The sequence below is a fragment of the Triturus cristatus genome, chromosome 12 (genome assembly GCF_964204655.1).
Source record: "Triturus cristatus chromosome 12, aTriCri1.1, whole genome shotgun sequence".
Taxonomy (NCBI): domain Eukaryota; kingdom Metazoa; phylum Chordata; class Amphibia; order Caudata; family Salamandridae; genus Triturus; species Triturus cristatus.
The window spans coordinates 825,059,900-825,087,413 of NC_140595.1; the positions used below are offsets into that span (position 1 = coordinate 825,059,900).

Sequence of the window (27,514 nt, forward strand, 5' to 3'; positions counted from 1 at the left end):
TAAAACTACCAGAAAAACCTCTGGCAAAAGTGCAGAGAGAGGAGTCAACATGGCAGGAGAAACACCAGGCCACAAACTTATCCCAACCGCAGGCATAGACCGTTTTAGTGGATGGAAGCCTGGCTGCCAAGATGAGTTTGAGAGGGAGATTGACAACCCTCATCTATCGCCGCTCAATCTCCAGGCATGAAGGTGGAGCATTCGCAGGGTCGGGTGCAAAACCCTGTTCTGTTGCTGCGATAAGTGGTCCTCCCAAAGGGGCAGACTGATCGGCGAATCGATGGTCATGCTCAGGAGTTCAGGATGCCATCCCCTCCATGCCCAAACCGGCGACCCAAGAATGATTTGGGCCCAGTCAGTTCTGATCTTCTTGAGAAATCGGGGGAGAAGAGCTATCGTCTGATAGGAATCCCATATTCCAATTCAATCGGGATGCATCTCTGAGCAACAGCCATATTGGAAACTCCGTGCAGAAGTGCTGATATGGCACATTCTCGTGGTGGCTAAAAGATCGAGCCAAGGTTTACCCCATTCTTGGAAGAGACCTGACAGGTGCTGCACGAACAGGAAGATGTCCTGGTGCTCAAACCAAGTCCAGAGGAGCAGAGCCTCCTGGCACATGGTCCACGACCCCACCCAACTAGTTTGTTGCCATACCACAAGCAATATCATATAGCAGTGGGATTGTCCGTTAATACCTGAACCAACCTACCCTTGATGGACACCAGGAAGGCTTTCAACATCAAGCAAATACCAGCCTCAGAGTCAGTCTTACCAAAATCCAATTTAGAGGCCGAAACATTGGAATCATAGATGAATATGCCAGACTCGCCGATTTGGAGGATAGGTGCAGAAACTGCACTGTGTCCAGAATGGCCCTGATGAAAGGAAACATCTGAGAACAGGTCAGGTGTGACTTCAGCATGTTGACAGTGAACTCCACCGAATGCGAAAGGTCTGCTGTACTCAGGAGGTAAGCAACAACTACCTGGTCAGAGCCTGACTCCAACAGTCAGCCGTCAAGGTAGGGGAGAATTGGAACTCCTGACCTTCGCAGATGTACTGCAATCACTTTCATGAAGACCCAAGTGGCACTGGTGAGCTAAAAAAGGGGAGCACAACTAACTGCAAATGCTTCTGGCCCACCATCAACTGCAGGTAGCACCTGTGGCCTGCAGTACGAGGAAGTGCAAATACATGTCATGCAGGTCCTGCGCTAGCATTATGTTTCGGGGATCCAGAGCGAACAAATTCAGGATACTCAAGTCGGCTCAGGTTCTCTTTCCTCAGAAAGAAGTTGAGAGGGGGCAAATCTAAAAGAGGGCAGAGGCCCAAGTCCTGTGTGGAATGTGTTTGAGTAGAAAGTAGCTTTTGAGGCCTGCACCAAAGGCTTTCAGGGGAGGGGTGCTGGGAGAGGAAAGCTGGAGCTCACGGGGCAGGCCGAGACCGACATGTAATCATCAATGCACAGGAGCCCCTGTGCAGGGTTTCCCCCAGGAGCACATCGGAGAGGCTTTGCTAAAGGCGCGCAAGCGCTCTGGAGAGCCCGCCTCAGGTTGAAACACCTTTGTCAAGACATTGGAATTTACTTCAACATCAAGCAGCTAAAGATCGAGGACCTCTGCCACCCTGCACAGCACGTAGGCAAAAGATGCACATTCCTCCAAAGCCTGGCCTGGAGGGGAAAACTGATGTATGACAGAACGCCAGCCATTGCCACACATGGCTTTACAACGCAGTCATTAAAACAACCACAACACCACCACACATATGCCATTACCACTCAAGCCTGCACAATAAAATTTGTGATATTAAAGCGTGCATGGTAAAGGCATAGGCTTGGTAAAGGTTTTCCCTGATCCCAGCCCTGAGCTCTAAAACCAGACCCCGGCGAAACCCCCTCCCCCTTTACCCAGCCTTTAAAAAAAAAAAAAATACCCAGCGCTGAACCCCAAAACTGGACCTCTGGTGCAACCCCCTCTGGCACCTAGCTCTTTAAATAACATTTTTTAAAAACAGGCCCCAGTCCCGAGCCCTAAAACTAGACCCCTAGCACAACTCTCCCTGGTACCCCGCCTTTACAAAAAAAAAAAAAAAAAGGTCCCAGCCCAAAGCCTCAAAACAAGCCCCTGGCGCAACCCTGCCACCCCCACCAAAAACCTGGTGTCCAGCCCTTAAAAATAAAAATAAAAAAACACCCCTAGCCCAAAGACCTAAAGATGGTCCTGAGCCTGAAACCATCCCACGCCATCCTGTACAATTCCCCTAACCTCACGATGAGGCAGCTCTTCAAGGCCCGACACGCGGGTCAGGTTTTTTCCCTAAGGAGGAAGCAGGAAGGTTTCTTCACTCCTCTAACGACACCAATTGCACCACATATGCCTTTACCACTGTTACCACGCATATGCCCTTACCTCCAGTACCACGCATATCATCTTACCTTTCATACATTTACAACATAATTCCCTGTAAAGGCATATGCGTTATAAAATGATGCATGGTAGAGGCTATGCGAGGTAATGGTACACACGTTATAACAACCGAATGGTAAAGGCTATGAGTGGTTACAGCCACGTTGTAATGGCTGTTTCCCGGGGTAAACATGCCAGAATCTGGGGAGGTATCCAAGCCACTGGCGTCACCCAGCTCCTCATACCAGTTTTCCTCTTCGGTTTCCTCTAGGGGACCGTAACCACCTCCTAGTATCTCCCTACGGGGGGTAGAGTGTGTCATTGGATGGAAACTCCAGGGGATGGCAGGGCACAGGCAACAACATCGGGCGGTGCCAGGAATTATGATTGACTTGTCGTCGAGGGGCGCTGGGCGGGATGGAGCTGGGGTGGATGGAGGAACCATTGGTGGCCTCAGTCTGGATCCTAGAGCAGATCTAGAGACATGATTTGCGTTGAGGGCTCCTTGGGACCTGAAGGCCCACCAGAGGGAGTCAGTGGCCCAAAGATGGCATACATGGCGTCATGCAATTCATTAAATTGGGAGGGCCGTTCCGGGATCAGAAAACTTGGGGTAGTGACCCTGATGCCTGCTCCGCAGGTGGCGTGCAGGAGCGGGCCTAGTAGCACAAGGCCAAGAGGATGAAGCCAAAGAACCCTTCAACTTGTTTGTGCTTCTTCAATTTACCCGACTTCAAAGAGGAGATCTTGAGGCTGGAAAACTATCATTCTGCTGGAACGGCCCCCAGATCTTCTATGGAAATCAAACTGGGAACGGCTCAGAGGCTTCTTTTGCAGTGCTACAAGATTCATCACCTCTTCGCAATCCACCTTCGGATGCATCAACTTGCACTTGGCGCAGGCCTTGTGGTTATTTCCAGACCCCAAGCATGGAGACAGACCGAGTGGCGCAGAAAGAAACTGATGTCAGCGCGTCACGGTGGCAGCGTAATGCTGATATTCCTGAAGTTGGAGGAAGGAGACTTAGACACTGAAGTTGGGAGAGAAGAGAAATGGCTCCTTTATACCTTTATTAGACCTTCTGCTGTTAGGAGCTGCTGATTAGATTTCTGTAGCACTGCCATTTGGGAGATAATGGGATGAAGCATGTTAAGCAAAAACGGAATCAGAAGAGAAGTTTTGAGATTTCTTTTGAATTCTTGAAATGATCTGGTGAATTGAAGTTTAAGAGAAAGGTTGTTCTGCTTTGTATCCTGTTAGGAGAAAGTTATACCTCCTGATCATGCTAGATGGAGCACAGGGGATGAGAGCTACTAAAAGGGAGGAGGACTGAAGAGTCTTAAAGGTATTTTGGAAAGACATTCTGCTATTAAGGTTTCTGGGACACACTGTGTGGGGACTTAAACGTGTGACATAGGAGTTTAAAAACTGCATGTTTTTGGCCAGGAGCCACTGAAGATTTTGAAGCTGGTAAGAGATAGGGGTGAGAGCTGGAAGTTAAGTACCAGTCCGGCTGTTTCATTCTGTACTATTTGAAGTCTCTTGATTAGACTATCAGAGACGCCAACATAAGAGTGTGTTCCTATAATCCTGCCTGCTAGTGAACAGGGCCCGGGTGATTGTTTCAGGGCTGTGACTAGTAAACCAGCAAAATGTTTTGAACAGAGGTTTCATTAAATCGAAACCGGAGGCTGCTAATGGTTGGGATTTGCTTGATCAAGAAGGGTATCAATTATGCTACCCAGGTCTCTCGCAGGAGAGGGGTAGGATCTTGTTTACTGGGTCACCAGTCTCTGAATCAGTATGCAGGGTTCCTGCCAAATAGAATCACCTCGGTCTTATCACTGTTAAGTTGAAAGCATCCATCTTGCATCAGGCGTGCAATGTCACGCATACAAACATAAAAGTAGGACGATGTGGCGTGGCAGTCCTCCGAAATGGAGACGAGATGACTTTAAAGCCTTTGTATCCATCCATGGTAGCTAGGAAGGCAATGTAAATACTGAGAACGTTTGTGCTCAACAAGGAGCGCTGGGGGACTTCGCATGTGATGTCACTGGAATGCAATAGGAAAGGGCCAATATAGAAAGACCTGAATGTGGGGAGCGGGGGGGGGGGGGGGGGGGTACGAAGGAACTAAGGGCAAGAACTAGGAGTTGTACTGGTGAGCACGAGCTAGCTACTTGATATATAATTGGGGCATAACAGGTCTATGTACTAGTTGACTGAGACTTGGAGACAATATGTAAACAAATGATGTATACTTATAAAGTAAGATTACACTTGTCCATGTGCGAGAAGAGAATCGACGTCCTCTCCGTTTCCCTTCTTAAAAAATACCTATCACATTCTTGAACCTAGAGGAGACCGTGAAAATGTTTCAAAACAGACTGACTCTGAAATATCTCTATCCTTATCATAAAACACTTCACTTCTCCTTCAAAGTGATCGACAACCTCGGTCTCACCGCACTGCAGATTTGAGGCACGCGGCACAATCCTGGATGGGTAAGATACACATGTGCTCGGCTTACAAGGGAGCTGTGTGTGCATTCAACGCCTGTGGGTACTCCTTTACTTACACTGTGTGTCTGTGTGGACGTTCACAAAATACAATGGACCCATGAGGACACTGGTCCCTTATCCATTAATGAGGACTTTGCCAAAATGGATTGCCAAGCACTGCCTTTCATTTTTTCTACGGATGCAGGTTCTACAGCCGCAGGACCACTGGAAATCGAAAGGCCACTGGTTGTATACTTATTATTTCTCAGCTAACAATATTTCCTTCCGACTTCCACAATATTCACATGCAAAGAAGGACACACTTGTCGTGAAGAATGCATGTATATCTCTTTAGAGAGTGTTAAAAAGGACGAAACATGTGGAACTCTTCCTGCAGGTTGAATAAACCCTCGCTTCTTCTTTTATTTCTACCATTGGGGATGCGAATAAAACTGTTCACACGCCGAATTATTGAATTCCACACACCCTTCTGGTTCGCCCTTGCAATACGATCTTTAACAAACTCACATCTATTTTGCATAGGAGACCCCCTGACAACGAAGAAAAACATCTCAAGTGCTCCAACGAAGAGGATAGGAGCCCACTCTGGCACTGTTCATGTCAGTGCAAGGAGGGCTCCAATGATGGCAAGTGCCACCGTAGGATAGGTGGGGGTTACCGTTCTTTAAAGATAGACTCTTTCACACACACTGGGCAGCTTCCTCATCACAGTTAGGAGTATCTTTTGTATACGGATACCCAAGCAGGAGGATACGCTCCCCTGCCTCTTCCACCTCCTTGTTGCCTCTTTTGTGACTAGGGTAATCTATCTTTTAGCCAGGTTCACTTTGCTGTTTTTTGCTTTGCCATAATCTACACAACCCTACAATGAAGAAGGCCACAATGCCCACAGCAAACGAAATAACAGCAATGCAATCCTGGCTGGTCCACTTAGCCTTTCATCCTTATAAGATCGATAAAACGAAAACCAATTTTTTAGGTAACATCTGTTATTCTTCACCAAGATGCCCCAGCAGGTGAACGTGCACTTTACAAGTATATGTTATGCCATACCTTCTATTAGGTGTAAAGACATGGTCCATGTGCAATTGCCTCTTTGTGAACCAGCCCTAGAATTAAATGTGTTGTGATAAGTAATGATGCCTTGACCCGGACTTGTTTCCAGGTCTTTCTCCTGCATGAGGGTTGTACACACCATTGGTCTTATTAGTAAAGGTGGTGGAACCATGTTTAATAACTGCACTGTTGTTGGTGGTACAATATCTGGGGCTATACGGCTTTTCTCCTCTCTCACAGTATCAGGTATTTTAGGTCTTTAAATCCCAAGAAGAGAGTTATAATTTGGGAACATGACAGATGGAGTCTTTCTGTTCTTGGGAACGTGAAAAGTTTGCTAACAACTTTGGTTTTGACGCAGACAATGCTGAATGGCTTGAAGGAGGAAATTGAAGTTCCAGCAGTGAAATTCACAGTTACCGCAAGATAATCAATAAAGGTGGCTTCAAAGCCATGAAGTGTCTCTAGGAAAGGCAGTTTGCCAGCTATAGACTCAATGGCGTTGGCGTCTTACTCCTTGAGTGTGGGAGTTTTCAAGTCAAATGGGTGCAGGATTGGTAGTGATGATGCTGTTCCTCCAAGGGTCCTTTCTGGTTGTCTGATGGAGTCCTACAAGTTCGAAGGTGAATAGATCATGTTCCTTGGTACTCTAGCTGTGATGGAAACACAGTAGAGTTCGTGTGTACTTCCCAAGGTGACCAAGTGCACGCAGGTACATCTAGGGCAGGCTTCTCCAAGGAGCAACTCATTAGCTACTGGCAGCTCATCAGCTACCTGTAAGCAGCGTGTGTACAGCTCAGCGTCCCAACATCAGAAGCTTTTGCTTCATCTAATTAATATATGTATGCCAAAATTGAAAAGTGTGTATGCAGGACGAAAAAAATATGTATTTTTAGAACTCAGAAGCGGATGTTTGGAGAAAAATGGCTGAATTTGCAAAATAGGTTTAAAGCGGATATTGGAGTGGTAAATCATTTGGCTTCGGGGAAACGTCTTACTTCTATTACTTTCTTGGTGCCTGGGGCATCACAGCTATGGCTACCATACATTACCGATGATGCACTTAGGTAACCACTGCTGGTAATCTTGCATTTAGTGGCCACTATATGTGGTCATGATTACAACACTAAAAATATGTGTAGCTCAGGATAATTTTCACTGAATATAATTAGCTCTTATTACAGAAAAGGTTGGAGACTCCTGGTCTAGGGTCTTTGCTACCACATGAGGGCACTTGTTCATTTCTTGGCAAAGTGGCTGAGAAGGAAGGAAAGAGAAGACTCACCTTGGCTGTAAAAGGGTACCAAAAAATCATTATTTTGGGAAACAAGATCAGAGGAATCAGTAAATTCAAAGTAAGTTAAGTGAAACCAAATAAGACAATGTTAAATCTTCACAAGCAGCAGAGTGTCCAAGGAGCCTTGCTCTATGAAGTGAAACAAATCAACTGGCCCTGCAAGGGATGCTGGCGAATCTGGCTTCTAGAAGTCCTAAAGATGCACACTGTGACCACATCACATACCATATGACTAGCATCATACAGACCATCACGTCCTAAGAGCTTCAAAGCTGTGCACACGGCAAAATCTCCAGGGCATCAAGTACAGCTGACTCATTCGCTGCTCCTAAGATCTCTACCGTGAATGCCCACACTCCTAAGTTAAAGCCTATTGCGCTTTTAGTCTTAGCACAAGGAATATCCTAGTTAACAGGTAGCAGATAAAGGTTGAAGCCAGGAAAACCGCTCATAAATGGAGCAATCCTAGACAAGACATTTAAATGTCACTTCAGGAGCAGATTAATATTTTTGTGTTTTTTTTTATTTAACTATGTATTAAAAAAAAAATCACAGCAAGATTTTTCTAAAAAAGTTTACCAAGTACAGCCTATGAGTCAAGAAATGTTCTAATTGTAGTTCTCTGGCGCAGATACCGCGTTGGGAATGTTCTTAGCCTGCGGCTTTAGCCACCCCATAATCACAGGCGGGAGGATCCCAGCACCTGTGTGATGCTCAGTGCTCATACTCCCACGCACAATCTTCTACCAGGCGCAAAGGTTCAGAGGTCAGTGTCTAGAACAGGCTTCTCCAACGAGCAGCTCGTGAGCTCCTGGTGGCTCTCCAGCTACCAGGAGCCCAGTGAACTAAATTAGCAGCTTTGTTTGGCTGAATTAATATTTATTGTACTAATTATGAAAAGCGCGTATTCAAAAGGGAAATGTGCATATTTTCAGATTTCATAAAGTGATGTTTGGAGAGAAATGGTTGCATTTCAAAAATCAATTTGTTGCTGATATTTGAGACTATTAATAATATTATTAAGTTGGTGCTCAGGACATTGCAGCATTGGCTGCGTGTATTGTCCATGTGTAAGCACTGCACATCGACAAAGCATGTTTTACATTACTCCTGCTAACCGAGCTGATGCGCCGAGGTGATCGCTGCTGGTTATCTGGCATGTGGTGGACACTTGGGTGCTCTTGTCTGATGTGGTCACTATTACTTCTGTAACAATATTAGTAGCGCAGGAGGATTTTCATGGAAAATAAGTACCTCTTATTACAAAAGAAGGTTGGAGAACCTTGGTCTAGAAGCATGTGGCAGAAACAACACTAAATGTGCAGAAATGCAGAGCCTCGATTATACCAAACAAAGTTTGTGTACGGAAAGCATCAGGCGCCCCCAGTGTGTCTCAGCCCGGGCTGCTGTAGGCTCGGCAGGGCAGTGTCTGGAGTCTTATATCTGGCACGCCTGAGTTTTTCACACGTCTTTAAAGACCAGTTGCATATTAACATACCTTTGTAAACTGGTTACCGAGGCTTAGTTTTTTTCTGGTTCCAGTGCCCCCTGGGCCCCCACTCTGCCTATTCCTTACATTTGTATTTTATACACTTACTGCCTTAGTGTGAGAATGCATTTCACGAAAAGGAATATAAAGTAGGGTTGCCAAAAGTTAATGCCAGCCATGTTTTGTTTAAAGAGCCTGCAAAGACCTCGTCTTGACACTAAATAGGGTTATAAATAAAAAAGTACGTATTCATTTGCAATGTGACTTTTCTATCTTTGTTCCCTTTAATTATCAGTCATGGATCATTCAGGCAGCCCTAGAACACGATTAAAAGTGCTTTCTATTTATATTTGCTCTTCGAAGTAAGCACAGATATGTGCTGAAAATACGGCTTTAGGTGACGGCTTATTTTTGTACCATCTGGGACATCAAAATAATGAGCTGTTAACCCTATTCATGAGACTTGAAGTTTGTTGCAGGATCAGTACATTATTTCCTTCACCCTCGATCCCTGATTAATGCCATAATAGCAGGGCTTTAAGTGGGGCGGGTCCTGCCGGTGATCAGCACTGGCAGTTCGTAAAAGCAGGGCCGAGACGGGTCCCTATCGGGCTCTCCGTGTTCACCCTCACACTCAGAATGGGAAAAAAAATCTTAACTCTGGAGCAGTTCACTGTTTTGATGTAACTTATTTTTTTGCAGTTCAGTATTGCTAAACTCGAAGTGCTTTACATGAGCACCAACAGGGACATAATTTATTTTTTGGTAGGCACGGACGACTAAGTGATTTGCCTAGAAACACAAGATGTTGAGCCTAACGCCGAGACTCAAACTTGCTTCCTCACCTCCAAAGTTGGCAACTCTAGCCATTACGCCACAACCTCTAGCACAAGAACTAAAGCATTTTCACTATTATATACAACAAAGCCATAGTTGTATGTATGCATGTAGTATATTTATCTTATGCAACTAACAACCTTTGACGAAGCCAATAGTCCTGGCTTGTTGTAGGTGAAATGTTACTTATGCGGAGGCAATAACAGAAGCAGTGAAATACCAGTCGGGCGTCACATTATGCTGAGCACATATTTTTAGCATAAATGTTTTAAGCCACGCCCTTAATTATATCAGCCACGCCCCTTTGAGAGACCCACCCCCCCAGGTTCCCATCCAACTTAAAGCCCTGCATAATAGCAATATTTTAACTTGCATCTGAAACCCTAAGCCGCAGTCAAAAACAAGCTGAGATACTTCAAGTGTCTGGGAATGCACCGTGCATTCAGACAACTCACTCCTCATTCTTGCCCCTTCACTTTCACGCTCGCCCTGCACTCACAGCGATCACAATGCATTCACACTGATCACCATGCACTCACACCATTCACCCGCTCACCCTGCACTCACAGTCATCACTGCACTCACAATGCACTTGCGCTGTTCACCGTGTACCTCACCCTGCAGTCATACGAGCACTCTACTCAGTCTGCACTCATGTGACACTTCACTCGCCTGCTAACTCACTGCTCAATCTGCAAACTCACTCAAACAAGTCCATCTCTAACCATGCATTAATTCGTCCCACTCTGCACTTAGATCTGCACCCAAATTCATATGGTCACCTCACTCACCCTGCAGTCACTCCTCTTACCCTACTCTCACACTGTTGCATCGCTCACCAGGCACTCACATGGGCACTCCTGCCACCCACACAGCGGAGGGTTAATGTGTCTGCTACAAAGAATGTGTACCATGCAGATCACAGAACTGAATGTGAGTAAACTATGAGGGCGCTGGAAAAAAAAATCAGTGTTTGTCAGAAAGGTGCTATAGAGAGATGAGGTGCATTGTTGGTGAGTGGTAGTGAGGGAATTCATGGAAAAGGAGGAAATGGGGGAGGGGGGAGGCCAAAAAAGACTTGCACCGTGAGCGACCAGTGCTAGGGCCAGCCCTGGCTGGGAGTGTTAGCCCTCTCTCCCCCTCCGAAGTTCAGGTCCAGTTGCGCCCCTGGAAAACACTATAGGGTATGTTGACTTTATGGTGTCCGTGTACAACAGGTGAGTGACGTCGATACAGATGATTGTGCTAACTGAAGATTTACTCAAGCAATAATGCCGAAAGAAAGGGAGGGAGAACGCCAACATTACCACTTGAACTTACTTAAGGAAATGCTCACCTCATTCCCACGGGACTGTAGAAACGTCACTTCCTGTTCTGTAAATGTTGTCATGGAGATCGACTTTACCCGGTGAGGTGGGTTCAAGCCTCGTCTAGAAAAGAATAAATAAGGATTACTAGTACCCTGCAGAAGTTCTACACATGCTCGTGCAGCGCATTTCATTCTTCCATCAATTACTACTGCAAAGTTTCTAAAGTCACATGAGGAGAGAATGTCTAGCTTGCTAGTATCTAATGGGCCTATGACACGAGGTCCCAGAGTGTCAGAGCTAGCATTCCTCTGCAAACGAGCTGGTCTGCAGCTATACTCTGGGGAGGTTCCTGCAGCGCTACCCAAGCGTGGCTTCCAATTAGTGTTTTCCTCCCACAGACTGCGCAGTGTGAACACAGACTGACCTAAGAAACAACACTGCTAGTAAAGGGAGAACGGGAAGGGAAAACACACCGAGTGAGAGCCCCTGCTGGTCCAGCAAAAGAGGTCACAACCTTAGACGTGCAGCTTCCTAAAGATCGAGTCCCTTAGCTCTGAGACATTACGAAGCACACCAGGAGGCGCAGCGAATGGAAGAGCGTGGTGTCTTTCCCAGCCGGTACTCGCTTCAATGATACTTGTACTCTGAATTCAAAGACCATTGGCAAAGAAAATCAATCTCGTCTTTAGGACCGACTGGCTTTGCCAAGTCTTTTTAACGAGGCTGTACTGCATGGCTTAAGAGGAAACCTAAAAAAATAAAAGACATTATGGCACAGCAGCTACGTCATTCTGTAGGTGCACATGTACAAAATGCCACAGACCCTTCATTTTCCTTTTTATTTACTGATACGAGTTGGATCAGTAAATTGAAAAAATAAAAAAGTTTTTTTTGTTAAAGTGAGTGGGGGTAGAAACATGGAGAAGGCAGATTGGCGAAGAAACAGGGGGGGTTAGTGGGGGAGAAATATGGTGGGCAGAAGAGAGCAACATGGAGGTTGTCAGGGTAAGAAGCCCACGGGGAGGGCCGTGGAGCTGTGGGGAGGAGCACACAGGCGAGAAAGCAACGGAGGGGTGGGGGGGCACACAGGGAGGAGCAAAACTAGGAAGGACTGGTGGAGAAACATGCAGGTGAGAGACAGTAACACAGAGCACACAGAAGAGGGAGAGAAGTATTCGAGGGAGACAGTTGGAAAACACATGCACTCATATCAAGCACTAACCAAAAAGAAGTAGTGCCTGAAAAGAAAGCAGGGGAAGAGCGCAAGTAATCAGGCTATGCTCCAGGCAAGGGACAAACACAAACAGAGGAAGGAATGCCCACACAAGTTAGCAAATAAAAAGCAAGCAAATTAGAGTGACAAAGTGAACCCCTGGTACGCAATGAACATTGCTCCAAAAGAGGCGGATACTCCAGGTCCACCTACAATCAGAGCTTGACTAGTTATACATTGCTTGTCTCCTTCCCTTCAATCGTAAGAGCTCTTTCAAACACACTTTTGAGCCCTATGCTTGAGGTCTGTCATGCACTGCCTTATGCGGTCTTGCCAATCTGCAAGTAAACAAGGAAGTGTCCACAAACTCGGAGTTAGCTGCTGGAACCTCTAGGTTTTCACATATTTTGTTGAGGCATGTCGAAGAGACTGCAACATACTTAACTTGGGCTCACCTAGCAGCCATCGTAGTTATTTATTCAATCAATCAATCAGTCAGTCAGTCAGTCAGTCAGTCAGTCAGTCAGTCAGTCAGTCAGTCAGTCAGTCAGTCAGTCAGTCAGTCAGTCAGTCAGTCAGTCAGTCAGTCAGTCAGTCAGTCAGTCAGTCAGTCAGGGGTTTGTAAAGCGCACTACTTGCCTATTAGGGTCTGAAGGCTCTGGGGGGGAATGAGGGTGTGCAGTTCCACTGGGGTCATTCGAAGAGCCAGGTCTTGAGGTCTTTCCTTGCCTGAACTGGTGCAGTGTCCTGCTTCGCCGGAGGTGAAGGGAGAGCTCATTCCAGGTCTTGGCTGAGAGGTAGAAGAAGGACCTTCCAGCCCTTCTGGTGCTGTTGAAGTGTGGGACGGTGGCTAGGGAGAGGTCGGCCAAGCGGAGGTTTCCTGTAAGGGCATGGCAGGAGAGGTGGTTGTTTAAGTATTGTGGTTCGATGTTCTGGAGGGCCGTGGAGGTGTGTGAGCAGCTTGAAAGTTATTCTTCTTTCGACAGGAAGCCAGTGGAGGTCGCAGAGGTATTAGGTGATATGGTTGTGCCCTGGGATATCGAGGATTAGTCGGGCTGCGGGGTTCTGGACGGTTATTTTTTGTAATATGCTTATGTTCTGCGTTCTGGATCCGCTCTCTGTGTGGTGTTCCAGGCAATGGCTCCCTGGAGCAGTTGCTGCTGGACTTTCTTGGATAAGTTTGCCGTCCAATGGGCTCCTCTTATTTAAGAATAAAACGTTATTCTACCAACTCCTTCTGTTGGAAGCCTTTCACTTTCAACATTAGGCGACAAGCTTGGCTTGGAGTTGCCAGAGGAGCCCGTTGCAGAATCATAGAGTCTCCGGTGCCTTCGTCTCTTGGCCAACACTGGTGCAGTCCTGGATTTGCAGCCCCTGGATTCCCTCCCAAGTCTCAATGTTGTTGGGGACTTTAACGCACAGTCCTGTGTGTGCTCGGGCTAAATTCTAGTGATTTGCGGAGGTCGAGCCGACAACTCGGTGCATGGAGGAACTCGCAAGGACCTGCCTTCCACGACAGCTCAGAGAATGAGGGAGCTCATGAGGAACTCCCTTCAACGACTGGTAAGAACGCGTCATAACGCCAGTGACACTTCTGCCCCACCCTCCTCAGCCTTCCAAAGGCTGCAGACGTCGGTCAGGCATAAATGTGTGATCAAGCTGATGACGTTTCCGCATAGCCCTTGTGAACTGGGTTTTTCCGTCAGCCCTATTGATCACTGAAACGCAAGTGTGCGCTGCTGCAGCGCACCTCTCTGATGTTGAAAATTTCCTTTGGCCCTGCACTCTCGGTGACAGGCACACCAGATTTGCTATGCAGAGGTACACATTTCCTGGTCATTAAACAGGCTTAATACTTTGAGGCATTTTCACTGTAGCCAGCTGGTCCCCAAGTTTCAACAACGCTTTGAGGATAATATATACATTAGCCAGCTACTTTGCTTGTAATATCTAATTCGTGGGACAATTACTTTGGCATTTTGTTTTCTTCCATTCTATATTGTTTTAGCTCTAGGGAATCACTTCCTGGAAAAGTTCTTAGTAAACATTTCCAGGAGAACAGTAGTACATCAATTTGTAGCATATTATGGCTACAAATCAGTATTTGATTCACATTCCACCCTTCTTACAACAACCAGGAAAGCCTACCATGAAATGGAAAAACTGGTTGCGCTGCTTTGAAAACTATTTGGTAGCAGTGGACACAACCAGATTCAAACCTACAAGGAAAGTGGCTTTTCTGTTTAGCCATCTAGGTCAGGATGGGGCAACAGATTTTTGACAATTTGTCTGATTTGGATGCCCGCTGGGATGATATACAGAAGCAGTGGTGAGACTGTCAAAGACATTTTCTGAAGAACCCAATGTTCTATTAAAAAGATGTATTTTCTTTAAGAGAAAACAATCTACTGATGAGAATGTCGAGGAGTTGTTGTCTTTGCTGATGTTGTTAGCCTCAACATGCAACTTTAGTGATATGTTGGATATGTATAAATGAGACCAGTTTGTCCACAGTTTTTCAAGGAAAATCAAGGAGCGTGATGAGCTGTAGAGACCCAACCTTATTAGAAGTTGGGGACATTGCAAAAGGGATAGAACGTTCTTTCGTTTCTAACAAACTTATGTCACAAGATCAATCCTTACAGCAGAATGTTGGAGTAAATGGTTCTGTCGGAGGCTGAAACGTTAGGTTTTGTCTCTGCAAAGGAAAAAAGAGCAGGTCCTACACAAAAGAAAGCTCAACGAGCGTGCTAGTGTTTTGGTTCCAAATCCCACTCTGGTATTAACGAGATTTGCTCTGCCATTGGGAAATTTTGTATTAAATGCAAAAAATTGGGCATTTTCAGGGTGTTTGCAGAGGTGGTAAAAAACAAGTGAGGGTGAACCGTGTGGACCTCGAGGTAAATGATTCACTGCATGATGTTCCCTGGGAAAACTCTTAATACAAAATTCCGGGAGAACAGCAGTACATCATTTTGTTGCATCTTAAGGCTACAAATCTGTATTTGAAACACATTCCACCCCACTCAAGAAAGCCTTCCATGAAATGGAAAAACTGATTGTGAACCTACAAGGAAAGTGTCTTTACTTTTTATCTATCTAGGTCAGGACAGCAGGACTCAAAAAATCCAAAAATTGTTGCTAGACCTGCAGGTCTAGGAACTTAAAAAATCTACTCGACTCTAACTAGCAATTGTGACAAGTGAACAAGATTAAAGTCATTTTGAGAAGGTTGGCCCAACACTATCCAGATTTAAATATATACAGTTGGTCAGCTGGTCCCGGGAGCTGATTAGGAATAAGTCACATCTGGGGAGAAGATGTCTTCTAGAAGAACAGCTGGTAGAGAGACAAGTACAGGGGTAAGAGGTAGCCTTCTGGTACTGGGCAATCTTGGAGGAGGTGGATGGGGAGTTTATTCTACCTGATACACAGTGGGGAGGGCTCATGGGGATACAGTGTGAGGACATATGGATAAGATCTTTCACTCTCCTGTATAAATTGGTTAAGCCGGCTTGGCTGAGGCGGAATCACCTGTATACCCTTCATCGAGCTTATTTATCCCCCCAAAAGCTATCTAAATATCAGCCCGGAAAAGCTTGTAACCAGTGTAATCTTCCTGCAGCCTCCGACGTGCATATGTTTATGGAATGCCCATCTATCAGTACTTTTTGGGAGGAAGTTAAGATCACTTTGAACTCCATCCTCAAGAAGTCTACTCCTATTACTTTGGCGCTAATCATATTTGGGGTGGGCGATGACATCACAGGTCAAGCAAAGAGTTTTCTGTTTTATGCAATTCTGCTGGCCAGACGCCAGATCTGCAAATTCTGGGTAGACAAGAATGCACCATCACACGCAGGTTGGCTGGAGTCCTTATATGAAACTTCAAAGGTGGACATGGCCAGAATGTCCCAGAAACGTAACCTCTCCTTTTGGAATTTGTTGGTCCAGTGGAAATAATTGGCTCCATTGAGTCTCCGGGGGTTTTTTTTTTTTTCCCCCTGGGTCCGATGATTATGCCATTATACTCCAGGTGTCTTGGTGGTTTCCTTAAAAACCTTTCCGATTCCAAGTTGGAGTACCGAGGGGTTGTGAGCTCTCGTTTATTTCTTTTCCCCTTCCTACCACATTACTAACTTGGAGAACGTCTCCCCCCGGTTGACGCTTGTATGTCGTCTGGGTTTGGAATAGTAGCCAGTTTTTTCTATTTTTCTCAGACGACATCAAAGGGGAGTGGCGTCTTTCCTAGAAGTTTGTGGGGCAGGCAAATGAGGACACAAAAAAAAATAAAAAATAAATAAAAGATTAAAGTCATTTTTATTGCTCATTCACTTTCTGAGCAATAAAGATGCCCCATACCCCCCAGCGCCTTGAAACCCATACGGGTGAGTAGTCGCGCTTAACAAACACCTGATTTGATTTTAAATCTTGCTATCTTGTCACATTTGCTCTGCTTTCAGAGACAGAGGTCAAAAGTCAGTTTGTCTTCCTACACGCCAGAAAGGGTGAGTAGGACCTGCAAATAGCTTGCCTTATTTAAATCTGGCTCACAAAAGCGAGCAGATTTTTTGAGCCCTGAAGTGGCAACAGATTTTTGACAATTTGCCTCAATTGGATGCCCCACCTGATCAATTTGGTCTCTGGGATGAGTATATGGAAGCGGTTGAGAGGCTGTCCAAGACATTTTCTGAAGAACCCAGTGTTCTATTAGAAACATGTATTTTATTAAAGAGAAAAACTGGTGATGAGTGTCGAGGAGTTTGTGTCTATGCAGAGGTTGTTACCCGCAACATACAACTTTGGTGCCGCATTGGACATGTATACAAGAGACTAGTTTGTATTCAGCTGTTTTTCAAGGAAAGTCCAGGATCGTCGTTTGAGTTGTAGAGACCTCACTTTATTAAAAGTTATGGACAGCGCAAAAGGGATAGAACATTCTTTAGTTTACAGAAAACTCATGTCCCATGATTAATCCCTTCAGCAGAACGTTGGAGTAAATGTTCTGTCTGAGGCTGAAACTTTAGGTTTTGTCTCTGTAAAGGACACAATAGCAGGTCTTACACAAAAGAAAGTTAAAAGAGCATGCTAACGCTTTGGTTCCAAATCCCAATTGGATAATAACGAGATTTCCCCTGCCATTGGGAAACGTAACAAACACAAAAAATGGAGCATTTTCAGTGAGTTTGCAGCGGTAGTAAAAACAAAAATGAGGGTGAACAGTGTGGACCTTGATGTTAATGATTCACTGCATGATCTTTCCAAAAGTGTTCTAACTGTGGAGCTGCAACCAGAGAAAACACTAAAGTTCAAACGGCTTTGTGTGATGTGTTGGTGAGAGACATTTCTCTCAATATGATGGCCAATTCTGGAGCCCCGATCACTAGTTTATCTGACACAGTTTTTCCTACATTATAGGGACTTAACATGGTCTTGAAGGTTTCCGTTGTCAACCCCAAAGCTTTTGGGGGACAAGAGACATGCTAGGCTACTTTTCTGATACATTAACATGTCATGGTAGAAAATCTGTAACAAAGATTTATATGGCAAGAAAAGGAAGGAACCTAGTGGGTTGGCAAGGCTTAGCAATACTGGGTCTGAAGTTGGTTCCAGGCTCAGATACACCAGTGGATCTAGCACCTACTAATATTTCTTTATTTGAAAAGTCTTCGGAAGAGGTTGAAATACTTATTAAAGAATTTCCAGGTTTTAAAGAAAAAATTGGTAACGTTACAAAATATGAACATAAGATCAGACTCAAACTTGATGCAGTACCTGTGAGACAAGGAAAAAAATCAGTTCCCTTAAGTGTAATAAATGTTCTGAAAGTTTTATTTAAAAATATAGGGGAGGGGTTGGGGGGGGGGGGGGGACTGCTCATGCGATTGTTTATCATTGCTTATCTGACAGGTCTTGTTGATGCCACGTTACTCGAATTGATGTATGTTTTTCTTGATTCGGATGTTGATGCAAAAATAAAAAAACTTGTTTATCAAAAAATATAGTCACTGAAGGGTTAATTTCTCATTGTGATGTTACATACAATGTAAATGTATGTAGTGTTTAGCCTATATTGTGACTTCGATGTTGTACGATATACTTCTTGATTGTAATGATTTACTGTCACTTACCTGTGCCTTGCTATCTTTTGTAATATGCCCAGGTTATGCTTTTTGGAACCTCTCTCTGTGTGGTGTTCCAGGCAATGGCTCTCTGGGGCAGTTATTCTATTTAAGAATACATCTTTGCTCTACCAACTCCTTGTGTTGGAAGCCTTTCACTTTCAACACAGGACTACGGTTATTAAAGTCAAGTAACTTTCCTAACCTTTTCTTCTGAAGTACACCTATTTTTGAAGATTCCTCACCTTATGAATAAGCTCCAACCACCACCTACCCACCTCCAAAAGGTGGAATTAAGTAGTGCTGATTAACCAAGAAAGTCATGCAACACAGCCCTAGCAATGTATCTATCAATGCAAGCCTAAGCCGTGATGCAATAACGCTTACTAATAGTGTGTGAAAGTAAAAACGCTTATCCACCCGGCAAATTTTCACCACCAGGACGCCGCTGGTTTGGACAGTAGAAGAAGCCATGGTGCTCATGGCGTGACGCTGATGTCAGAGTAACTTTTTTGCCAAGGCAATCCAGATCTTAATACAAAGGATAACCCAATATGAGATTGTATGTTTGGTGACCACTTTGCCCTTTTGTCAGCCAAAAAGAGTTGATCATTCAATCTGTACAATGCAGTCAATATAATAAAGCACAGGACAAATGAAGTCCAGTCTATGGGGTCGCGCCTTCCCTTCAGTAGGGTGAGGAGGAGGGAAGAAGGGCAGAAGAATGATAAACTGGCTCAAGACCAAGGCCGACAACTTGTGGTAGGAATGCAGGAGAGTACCAAAGCACCAAGGTAGAATACTGCAAAAGGTGGCAGCACTGAAAAGGCCTGCAGTTTGGCATCCCTAGAGGCCAAAGTTACTGTGATCAAGAAAACAATTTTCTGCTTTAGTAGACGAACCGAACAACTATTAAAAAGTGCATCCTTTCAGAAAATGTGCCATAAGCAGCAACTTAACTAAAGAAGGCTGGTGAGGACCGCACAAGAAGGACGATGGGGCTACTCCACGGAGGTGCAGGGGGTGGGGGAAGGGGTTTGGCTCTAGAAGATGAATCGAGCAACTCTGAATTAGTGCAACCTTTCAGAAAACATGGCACAAGGGCAGCCAAATAGCCTTTAACTGCTGCAACTGCAAAGCCCTCTCGGGCAAGGGACAGCATAGGCGTAAATCACCAGAAAGGCAAAGCTGGAAAGGATCCAAATATTCAAGCTTGCCCCACTTAATAAACCTATCCCAGAAACCAGAGACCCACATAAGTGGATTTCATGGCTGCCAAAATATCACGTCTGACACTTTTGCAAGTAAACACAAGGTCTCAAGCCGTAACCCCTCAAACTCCATGCATGCAGCCCTGCGCTAGAGGTATGGAGTGAAAGACTAATACACTGCTAAAAAAGAATGGATCACCTATGAAGAGGAGGGGCAAAACAACAAATCTGGGGCGATTGAGATAAGTTACTCTTGATCCTTGTGCACCTTCTGCTGTATTCTCAAGATAAGCAAAATGAGCAGGCACACGTAACACAGACATTGTGAACAAGCAAACCTGAAGGCAAGCCACAGTAATCCAATTGGGAGGAAGTGCATGGCACAACACAAAGGACACTTCCTGTTCAGGATTATAGTGAAGAAATCCATCAATGGCAATCTAATCCCGAAGAGATCACGTCATTCACTTTAGTATAAAACTTCCACCCAGACCTCTATGGAGAGGAGAGCCTGAGCACAGTGTGCCTATGAGGGGAGTCTCATCTGGCTGGGAAAATGCCATATTGCAGAGGCAAACGCAACAGCTGCATCTTCTCCCAACACAGGGTCCAAGAATTCACATTGCCCTATCTGTTCATGAAATGGACTGTGATCTTGTAACCCAATGAAACCTTTATGGTGCTCCCTGAGATGGAAGGAATGAAGACCTTCAGGGGATATAAGACCGCCACATTTATATGGAGGAACAGCTTCAACTGAGACAGACTCCTAGCATGTCCTGATTGAAGCGCGGGGACACTCCTTTGGAGTAACCAAGCGCTTTATAAGCTTAAATCTAAGAAGAACAGTCCCGAGGAAAAGATAGGATACGTAGGGAGTAGCCCATACAGATGAGCAGAATGACCCTGAGATATGTTGATAGTCTCCTAGCTGGTGGACAAAATGGGAGACTCCCTTCCTCTTACCAGGAGCTAGTTGCGTAAAAGGGAGGGGGAGCCAAAGACTGTTTGAGGAGCATAGCAAGGACTGGAGCTGCTGCTGTGATGGTGTCCATCTCCTACATTCACCTTGCTGCAAAAGGAGCGATACCTCTGCTTGACCTGATGCAACAGCTACCACTGAAGGGACTGATGCACCGAGTTCCAAAACTTCCTTTACTATTGGTGGAACTGTATTGCCCGGGAGGCCACGACCAGGGATCTTGCCATTGCTCAACACTTTCTGAATTATTCCAGGGAGCAATTTGCCTTCTCAAAAAAGATTAGTTCAAGGTCAAGGTATCTCATTTAGAGTTGCTTGAACATCTCCCAAGAACCACATCTAGGCATACCAACAAAACTAAACAGCAGAGGCCAAAGATCAAGCTACTGTGAAATTCAAGTCCAAGCTATATTTCTGGATTTGTTTAGAGGCATCCAGGCCACCATTGACCAGACTAAAAAATTGCTTTTTTATGTGATCAGGTGGACTGATATTTTTGATTGCTACCAAAGAGCACAGCTGTAGCAGTCAAGAGGATACGGAGTGTTAGTCGTATTAAGCACTAAACTCCCAGAGAGTTAAACCTTTTCAAAGGAGTCACAGAACAACATCAGGATTCACTTTAGAGGAAAAGGTATGACCCACCAGGTCCAACTACCACCACCATCTTGGGTCCAAAGGTACCTCTCTGAGTCGTCATGCAATTTGGTTGTGGACTGTTGGGCCCTAAAAAGGTTTTCTCTAAAGCGACTAAAGCTGGCTGCAAAAGCGCTTCAGTAAGAGGAAGAAGACAAAGCAGAAGATGGCTGCAAGATTTCAGTCAATATGCTGAACTTTGTCTCAGTGGTGGGCAAGAATAATTCTAAGCCTCTCAGCTTTCTGCACCACTGAAGTGAAAGAACATAATTTTTGGAGGAGACCAAGAGGGACAAGGGATATCCTTTTTGGGGAAGGACATTAGTATTTTTTAAATATAGGAAAAGGTTGGCAACAGTACTGTAAGAGGAGAGGAGGTTAAGATGCTTTGAGGCTCGAAGTCTTTGTCCAGCAAAGCTAGAGCATTGTATCCAAATCTGAAAATTTCCTGCCCTCAGGAAAGTATCTGGCCAGAAAACAGGTCTAAACCTTTTTCGTTGCCTGGATAATGTCTGCTAACTTTGTGGGGAAGAGACATTGAGGTCAGATTTTAGGGTGATGCCAAAGCCACAGGATTCGGCACCTTAGAAGGTATATGCTTTGGGAGCGGTGTCAAGGCTGGAGTCTGTGGTAGTGCAAAGTCAGATATCAGAAGGGTTAGAGCGAACAGAATCACCAAACTTGCACGAGTAGACTCACCTCTTGGGCAGTGGCCCAGAAGGAAGAGAAGGCCTGCTGCAAAATGTAAATTTACATTAGGTCTGATCGAGCAAGTGCCTCTTTTTAAAGCACTGGGTGGTGCATCAGTTCCAAAACAATCAGAGGAACACTAACATGAAGGTCATATTTATGTTGGCGGAGTTCCAGAGGTGAATGCTGCCAAACATTTAGGAGAACAATAGCTCTTTCACAGAGGCTGTTTTACCAGGCAACACAGAACAGACACCAGCCTTCGTCACGCAACAAAATAAAGCATGTATGCGAGACCCTTGAGCACTTGTACAGTCGCTTCTACATTACTACATATGCCTCCTCTTCAGAGAACTTAAGAAATCCATGAGTTAAGTGTTCACTTTTACACATTTGCAGTGTAGCATGTCAGCATGTGAAGAAAGGTGAGACCTATGAGTTCATAGAATATGCAGCCTACATGTGAAATGAGAGCAACTTGTTTATGTTGGACCAAGTGGGGAGTTGGGAGATTGTGGTTCACCTGATGACTGAACTGGGGAACTATGCAACAGACAACACAAACAAGGTTGTGCAAGACATAATTTAGGTACTGATTTACACAGAGCTACAAAGGGACATCCTGACAAGTGGGCGCATTTGACTCCCCATTACCGAACTCGGTATCAGAAAATATTTGTGGCAAAAGCTCAGTTGTCCAACGCTGTCTGATAACTTACTATAGTAACACGGATTGGCATACTACATACGCACAGTGCATTCTCCTCTCCTCGGAAATGCAATATTGTTACGGATTACATTGACAAAATCTATTTATACCAATAAGTGGTCAGTTTATATTGTTTTGAGGATTGTGGGAAAGCATACTGTTGGCAAAATAAAGGTAAATTAAAACTACAACACAGTGGTAAACGTGCAAGCCAACAGCACTGTTGAGCCGTCCTGACTCACAGGTACCACGAACAGGTTACCTATTCATTGGGGGCCACTTTAACTTGTTGTATTGTTGTTCAATGCAATCTAGTTTTAATCTTGTTTAATTTACCTTTTGCGCATTTGCACTTGCTGAGCTCTGCTGTGTGGGGTGATCAGCAGTGCTGCCTCCTCATTCCACCACGAGCTGCTGCTCGTTTGATGCGGAGGGGGGCAGACACCATTACCGGCATAGCACACTTCCGCTTTAGCCGGAAGGAGGGGCCAGATACATGTAGCGGTCTAACGGCTCTGACACGACCACTATTCAATCTTTATGGCGACGCGGACACGCAGCGGATGCGCCGCTGGAGAGCCGAAGGCACGCCAAAAGCAAGCCTGTCTGGGCCCGTCTACGGCCGGACGGGCCTGGGGCCACTCACTATGTGCGTTTCATTAAATACTCCTCTAAGAAGCCGCGATCACTGGTATCCAAGAATACCTAGAAGATCTACCTTATTCTCAAAAACAAGCTAGCATGATATGGCCTCCTCAATTTAGCCCTGGCCACACTACCGACCACCCCCGCGTCTGAAACCCCCCGCCCCCCTACTGATCACAATTGCGCTACACTGAGGGCGAAGCCCCAAGCTCCAAAAGAGTTAAACATAATGTACCTAAACACACGCTCTATGGTCAAGCACCAACTAGAAATGTTTAACCTTCTAGACACCGAAGCCCCAGACTTATTACTTATCACAGAAACTTGGCTAATTACAGAATCTACCCCGGACATATTAGCAACATTACCTGGCAACTACTATCTGCTGCAGGCTAACAGACCTCCTGGGAAAGGAAGAGGCGGGGTAGCAGCCATTGTTAAAAATGACCTTCCTGTTACCCTCATTGCCCCATTAGAAGTGGCATCGGTGGATAGCCTCACACTAAAATTAATCTCCTCTACATTCACATTGGTGTGCATACTGATCTATAGACCCCCGCCATTGCATTGGGGGAATTCACCAAGGAATCAGCAAATTATCTTGCCTCTCTTACCACAGACTATGCAAAAACATTGCTAGTGGGAGACCTGAACTGGTGGTCTAATGAGGAAGAGGGGAGTCGGGGTTCTAAGGGTTTAATAGATCTACTGGAAAACCTGAACCTAGAAGGACACACAACTGAGCCCACACACCTTAAAGGACATGCATTAGACCAGCTGTGGACCATCAACCTCTTGGTCCACAACTTAACTATCAAGCCTGGTATCTGTTCAGATCACCACTTCATACACTTTACCTTCGGCGGTTTATCCTTAGATAAACCCTTGACCGGCCCAAAAATGCTGACCAGGAAGTAGAGCCGTATCAATTTGTCTGAGTTCCATAACACCCTGAAATCTACACTTCCGGCTAGAGCAGATAACGTCGACAAGAGACAGCTATCACCAACTGGCAATTACGAGCAAGCAAAATTCATGCCCCTTTACGAAGGAAAGAAAGTTGCATGAGGCGGCATGAGGCCTCTAAATGGTTTACAGTTGAGCTAAAATCCGCAAAGCTTAAAACCCACCAGGCGGAACGGAAATGGCGGAGAAGCTATCCCCCTACAGCAAGGAAACATATGAAAAAGCTCTTACTGACTATAAAGCTGCTATCTTGGAGGCAAAAAAAGCCTTCTATACAAACAGAGTTCTGAGTTCAGAAAATAAATCCAAAGATATTTTTAAGATAGTTAAAGAACTATCCAACCCTGACCGAGTCACAACAAACATCACCCCTTCCCAGGCCTTATGCGACGACTTGAACGCCTTTTTTGGGATCAAAATTAAGGCAATACAACACTCCATCACTGTTAGGTCACAGGACTGGAAATTACACCAGCAACTCACCAATACAGTAACTCTTTCTACGTTTCAGAATATAACCCTAGATCAACTAGCAAAATTAAGCAAACAAGGTAAAATCTGGCTCACCCAAAGACCCTTGTCCCTCATCCATACAAAAGGAATATGCTACTTACCAGTATGCATCTGTTCTTGGCATGTAGAGCTGCAGAGCCACACACTAAGGATAAGATCGCCATCTGGTGTTGGGCTCGGATGATTGCAGGTTGTTGTTGCCTTCGGAAGAAGTCTTTGGTCACGAGATAGGTGACTCCTCCTCTGGACAACAGTGCACATGGGCATCCACTCCATCCTCAGATTGTTTTTCGCCATGATGGGAAATGATGGAGTGTATAAGAAGTAGAGAGAAAGGATGTCCATGTGTAGTGTCTAATTAAGACAATGCTGGAACAGATAAAGGTCCCGGGGAGGCGGGTGGGCGTGTGTGGCTCTGCAGCTCTACATGCCAAGAACAGATGCATACTGGTAAGTAGCATATTCTGTTCGAGGCATATGAGCTGCAGATCACACACTAAGGATAGACTATATAGCAGTGTCTCCCCTAGCGGTGGTCCCCTGTATCAGTTGCAGCAGTTTGGAATAGAGTTTTTAGGACAGCTTGGCCTACTGAAGCTTGTTGTTTGGATTGCACATCGACACAGTAGTGCTTAGTGAAGGTGTGTATAGTAGACCATGTGGCTGCTTTGCAAATGTCTTCTAAGGGGATGTTCCCTAAGAATGCCATAGAAGCCCCTATTTTACGCGTGGAGTGCGCCCTAGGGGGAACTGTAAGAGTACGTTTAGCTTTTTGGTAACATATTTGGATACATTTAACTATCCACCTGGCTATACCCGATTTGGAAATGGGGTTGCCCTTATGTGGTGGTGCGAAAGCAACAAACAGTTGCTTGGTTTTTCGAAAAGGTTTGGTTCTGTCGATGTAATAAAGCAAGGCTCTTTTAACATCTAAGGTATGAAGTGCCCTCTCAGCTACTGAGTCTGGATTAGGGAAGAAGACTGGCAGTTCGACTGACTGGTTTAGATGGAAAGGGGAGATGACTTTAGGGACGAATTTTGGGTTTGTCCTAAGAACCACTTTGTTACGATGTAGTCGTAGGAAGGGTTCTTCAAGAGTTAAGGCTTGTATTTCACTTACTCTTCGCAGGGATGTGATTGCGACAAGGAAAGCCACTTTCCATGTTAGGAACTGCAGTTCGCATTTGTGCATTGGTTCAAATGGGGGACCCATGAGCCTTGTTAGAACAATATTAAGGTTCCACACTGGTGAAGGTGGTAATCTTGGAGGAATAATTCTTTTAAGACCTTCCATAAATGCTTTAATGGCTGGTACATTAAAGAGGGACAGGTGTTGCCTATTTTGCAAGTAGGCTGCTAATGCCGCTAGATGTAGACGTATAGAGGAATAAGCTAAATTGCATCTTTGCAAGTGTAGCAAATAGCAAATGATGTTTTGGATGGACGCATCCAGTGGACGTATGTCATTGTTAGTGCAGTAAATGGCAAATCTTTTCCATTTTGCTGCATAACACGCCCTAGTAGTAGGTCTTCTGGCTTCTTTTATGATATTCATACAGTCTGGAGGAAGGTTGAGGTATCCGAACTCTAAGACTTCAGGAGCCAGATTGCCAAGTTCAGAGTTTGAGGATCCGGGTGTCTGATTTCTCCATGGTTCTGGGTTAATAGAGCCGGGGAGAGACGCAATTTTTGATGTGGCACTAGAGATAGTTCCAGAAGTGTGGTGAACCAGGGTTGGCGTGCCCAAGTGGGAGCTACTAGGATGAGCGTTAGCGACTGTTGTTTCAGTTTGCGTACTACAAATGGAATGAGTGGGAGAGGCGGAAAAGCGTACGCAAATCTGCCTGACCAGTTCATCCATATCGCATTGCCCTTTGACTGTGGGTGTGGAAACCTGGCGGCGAAGGTTGGGCATTTTGCGTTTTCTTGTGTGGCGAACAGGTCTATGTCTGGTTGTCCCCACTTTTGTAAGGATGGGAGTAGGACTTTGGGGTGTAATTCCCATTTGTGTATTTGCTGTGTGTGTCGACTTAGGAGGTCGGCCACCTGGTTCTGAACCCCTGGGAGGTGTTCTGCTAGCAGGTAGATGTTTTGGGGAATTGCCCATCTCCAGATTTGTTGTGCAAGTTGGGACAGTTGTAGAGAATGTGTCCCCCCCTGCTTCTGTATGTAATACATTGTGGTCATGTTGTCCGTGCGGATGAGGACAGTTTTGTTTTTTAGATGCACTTGGAAGGATTTGAGTGCTAGGAACACCGCTAGAAGTTCTAGGTGATTGATGTGGAGCTGTTTCTGTTGAGTAGTCCACCTGCCCTGAGTGGTGTGTTGAAGGAGGTGGGCTCCCCATCCTGTAAGAGATGCGTCGGTGGTCAGCACAATTTGTGGAAGAGGCTCTAAGAACGTCCGCCCTTTGGACAGGTTGATGGTGTTCCACCACTTCAGTGAACGAAGTGAGCGGCTGTCCACCAACACCAGATCGGTAAGTTGTCCGTGGGCCTGGTTCCACTGTTGTGCTAGACATTCCTGTAGGGGACGCATTTGAAGGCGTGCATGGGGTACTATGGAGATGCATGACGCCATCATGCCTACGAGTTGCATAAACACTCTTGCTGGAAGAGAGTGTTGGGTTTGAAAATTTTTGATGAGATTTTGTATGTTGGCTATCCTGGCTGTGCTGGGATAAGCTATGGCCTTGGATGTATCTATGGTGGCTCCCAGGTATTGGTGTACGTGGGAGGGTTGTAGTTGAGATTTGGGATAGTTGATTGTAAATCCCAAGTCGTGTAGGGTTTGAATAGTGCGGTGAGTGTGGAGAACACATTTGTTGAGAGTATTGGCTTTTATGAGCCAATCGTCCAGATAGGGGAAGACATGGATTTGTTGTCTCCTGAGATGCGCTGCC

General features: G+C 45.3%; 1 protein-coding gene across 1 annotated transcript in view; it reads right to left on the minus strand.

The window, feature by feature from the left end:
- Window positions 1–27,514, minus strand: part of AGFG2 (ArfGAP with FG repeats 2) — a 567,631-nt gene that overhangs the window by 410,011 nt on the left and 130,106 nt on the right. The window contains exon 2 of the mRNA XM_085639598.1: window positions 10,952–11,045. Within this exon, the coding sequence (XP_085495724.1) occupies window positions 10,952–11,045 (94 nt within the window). The remainder of the gene's footprint in view (window positions 1–10,951; window positions 11,046–27,514) is intronic.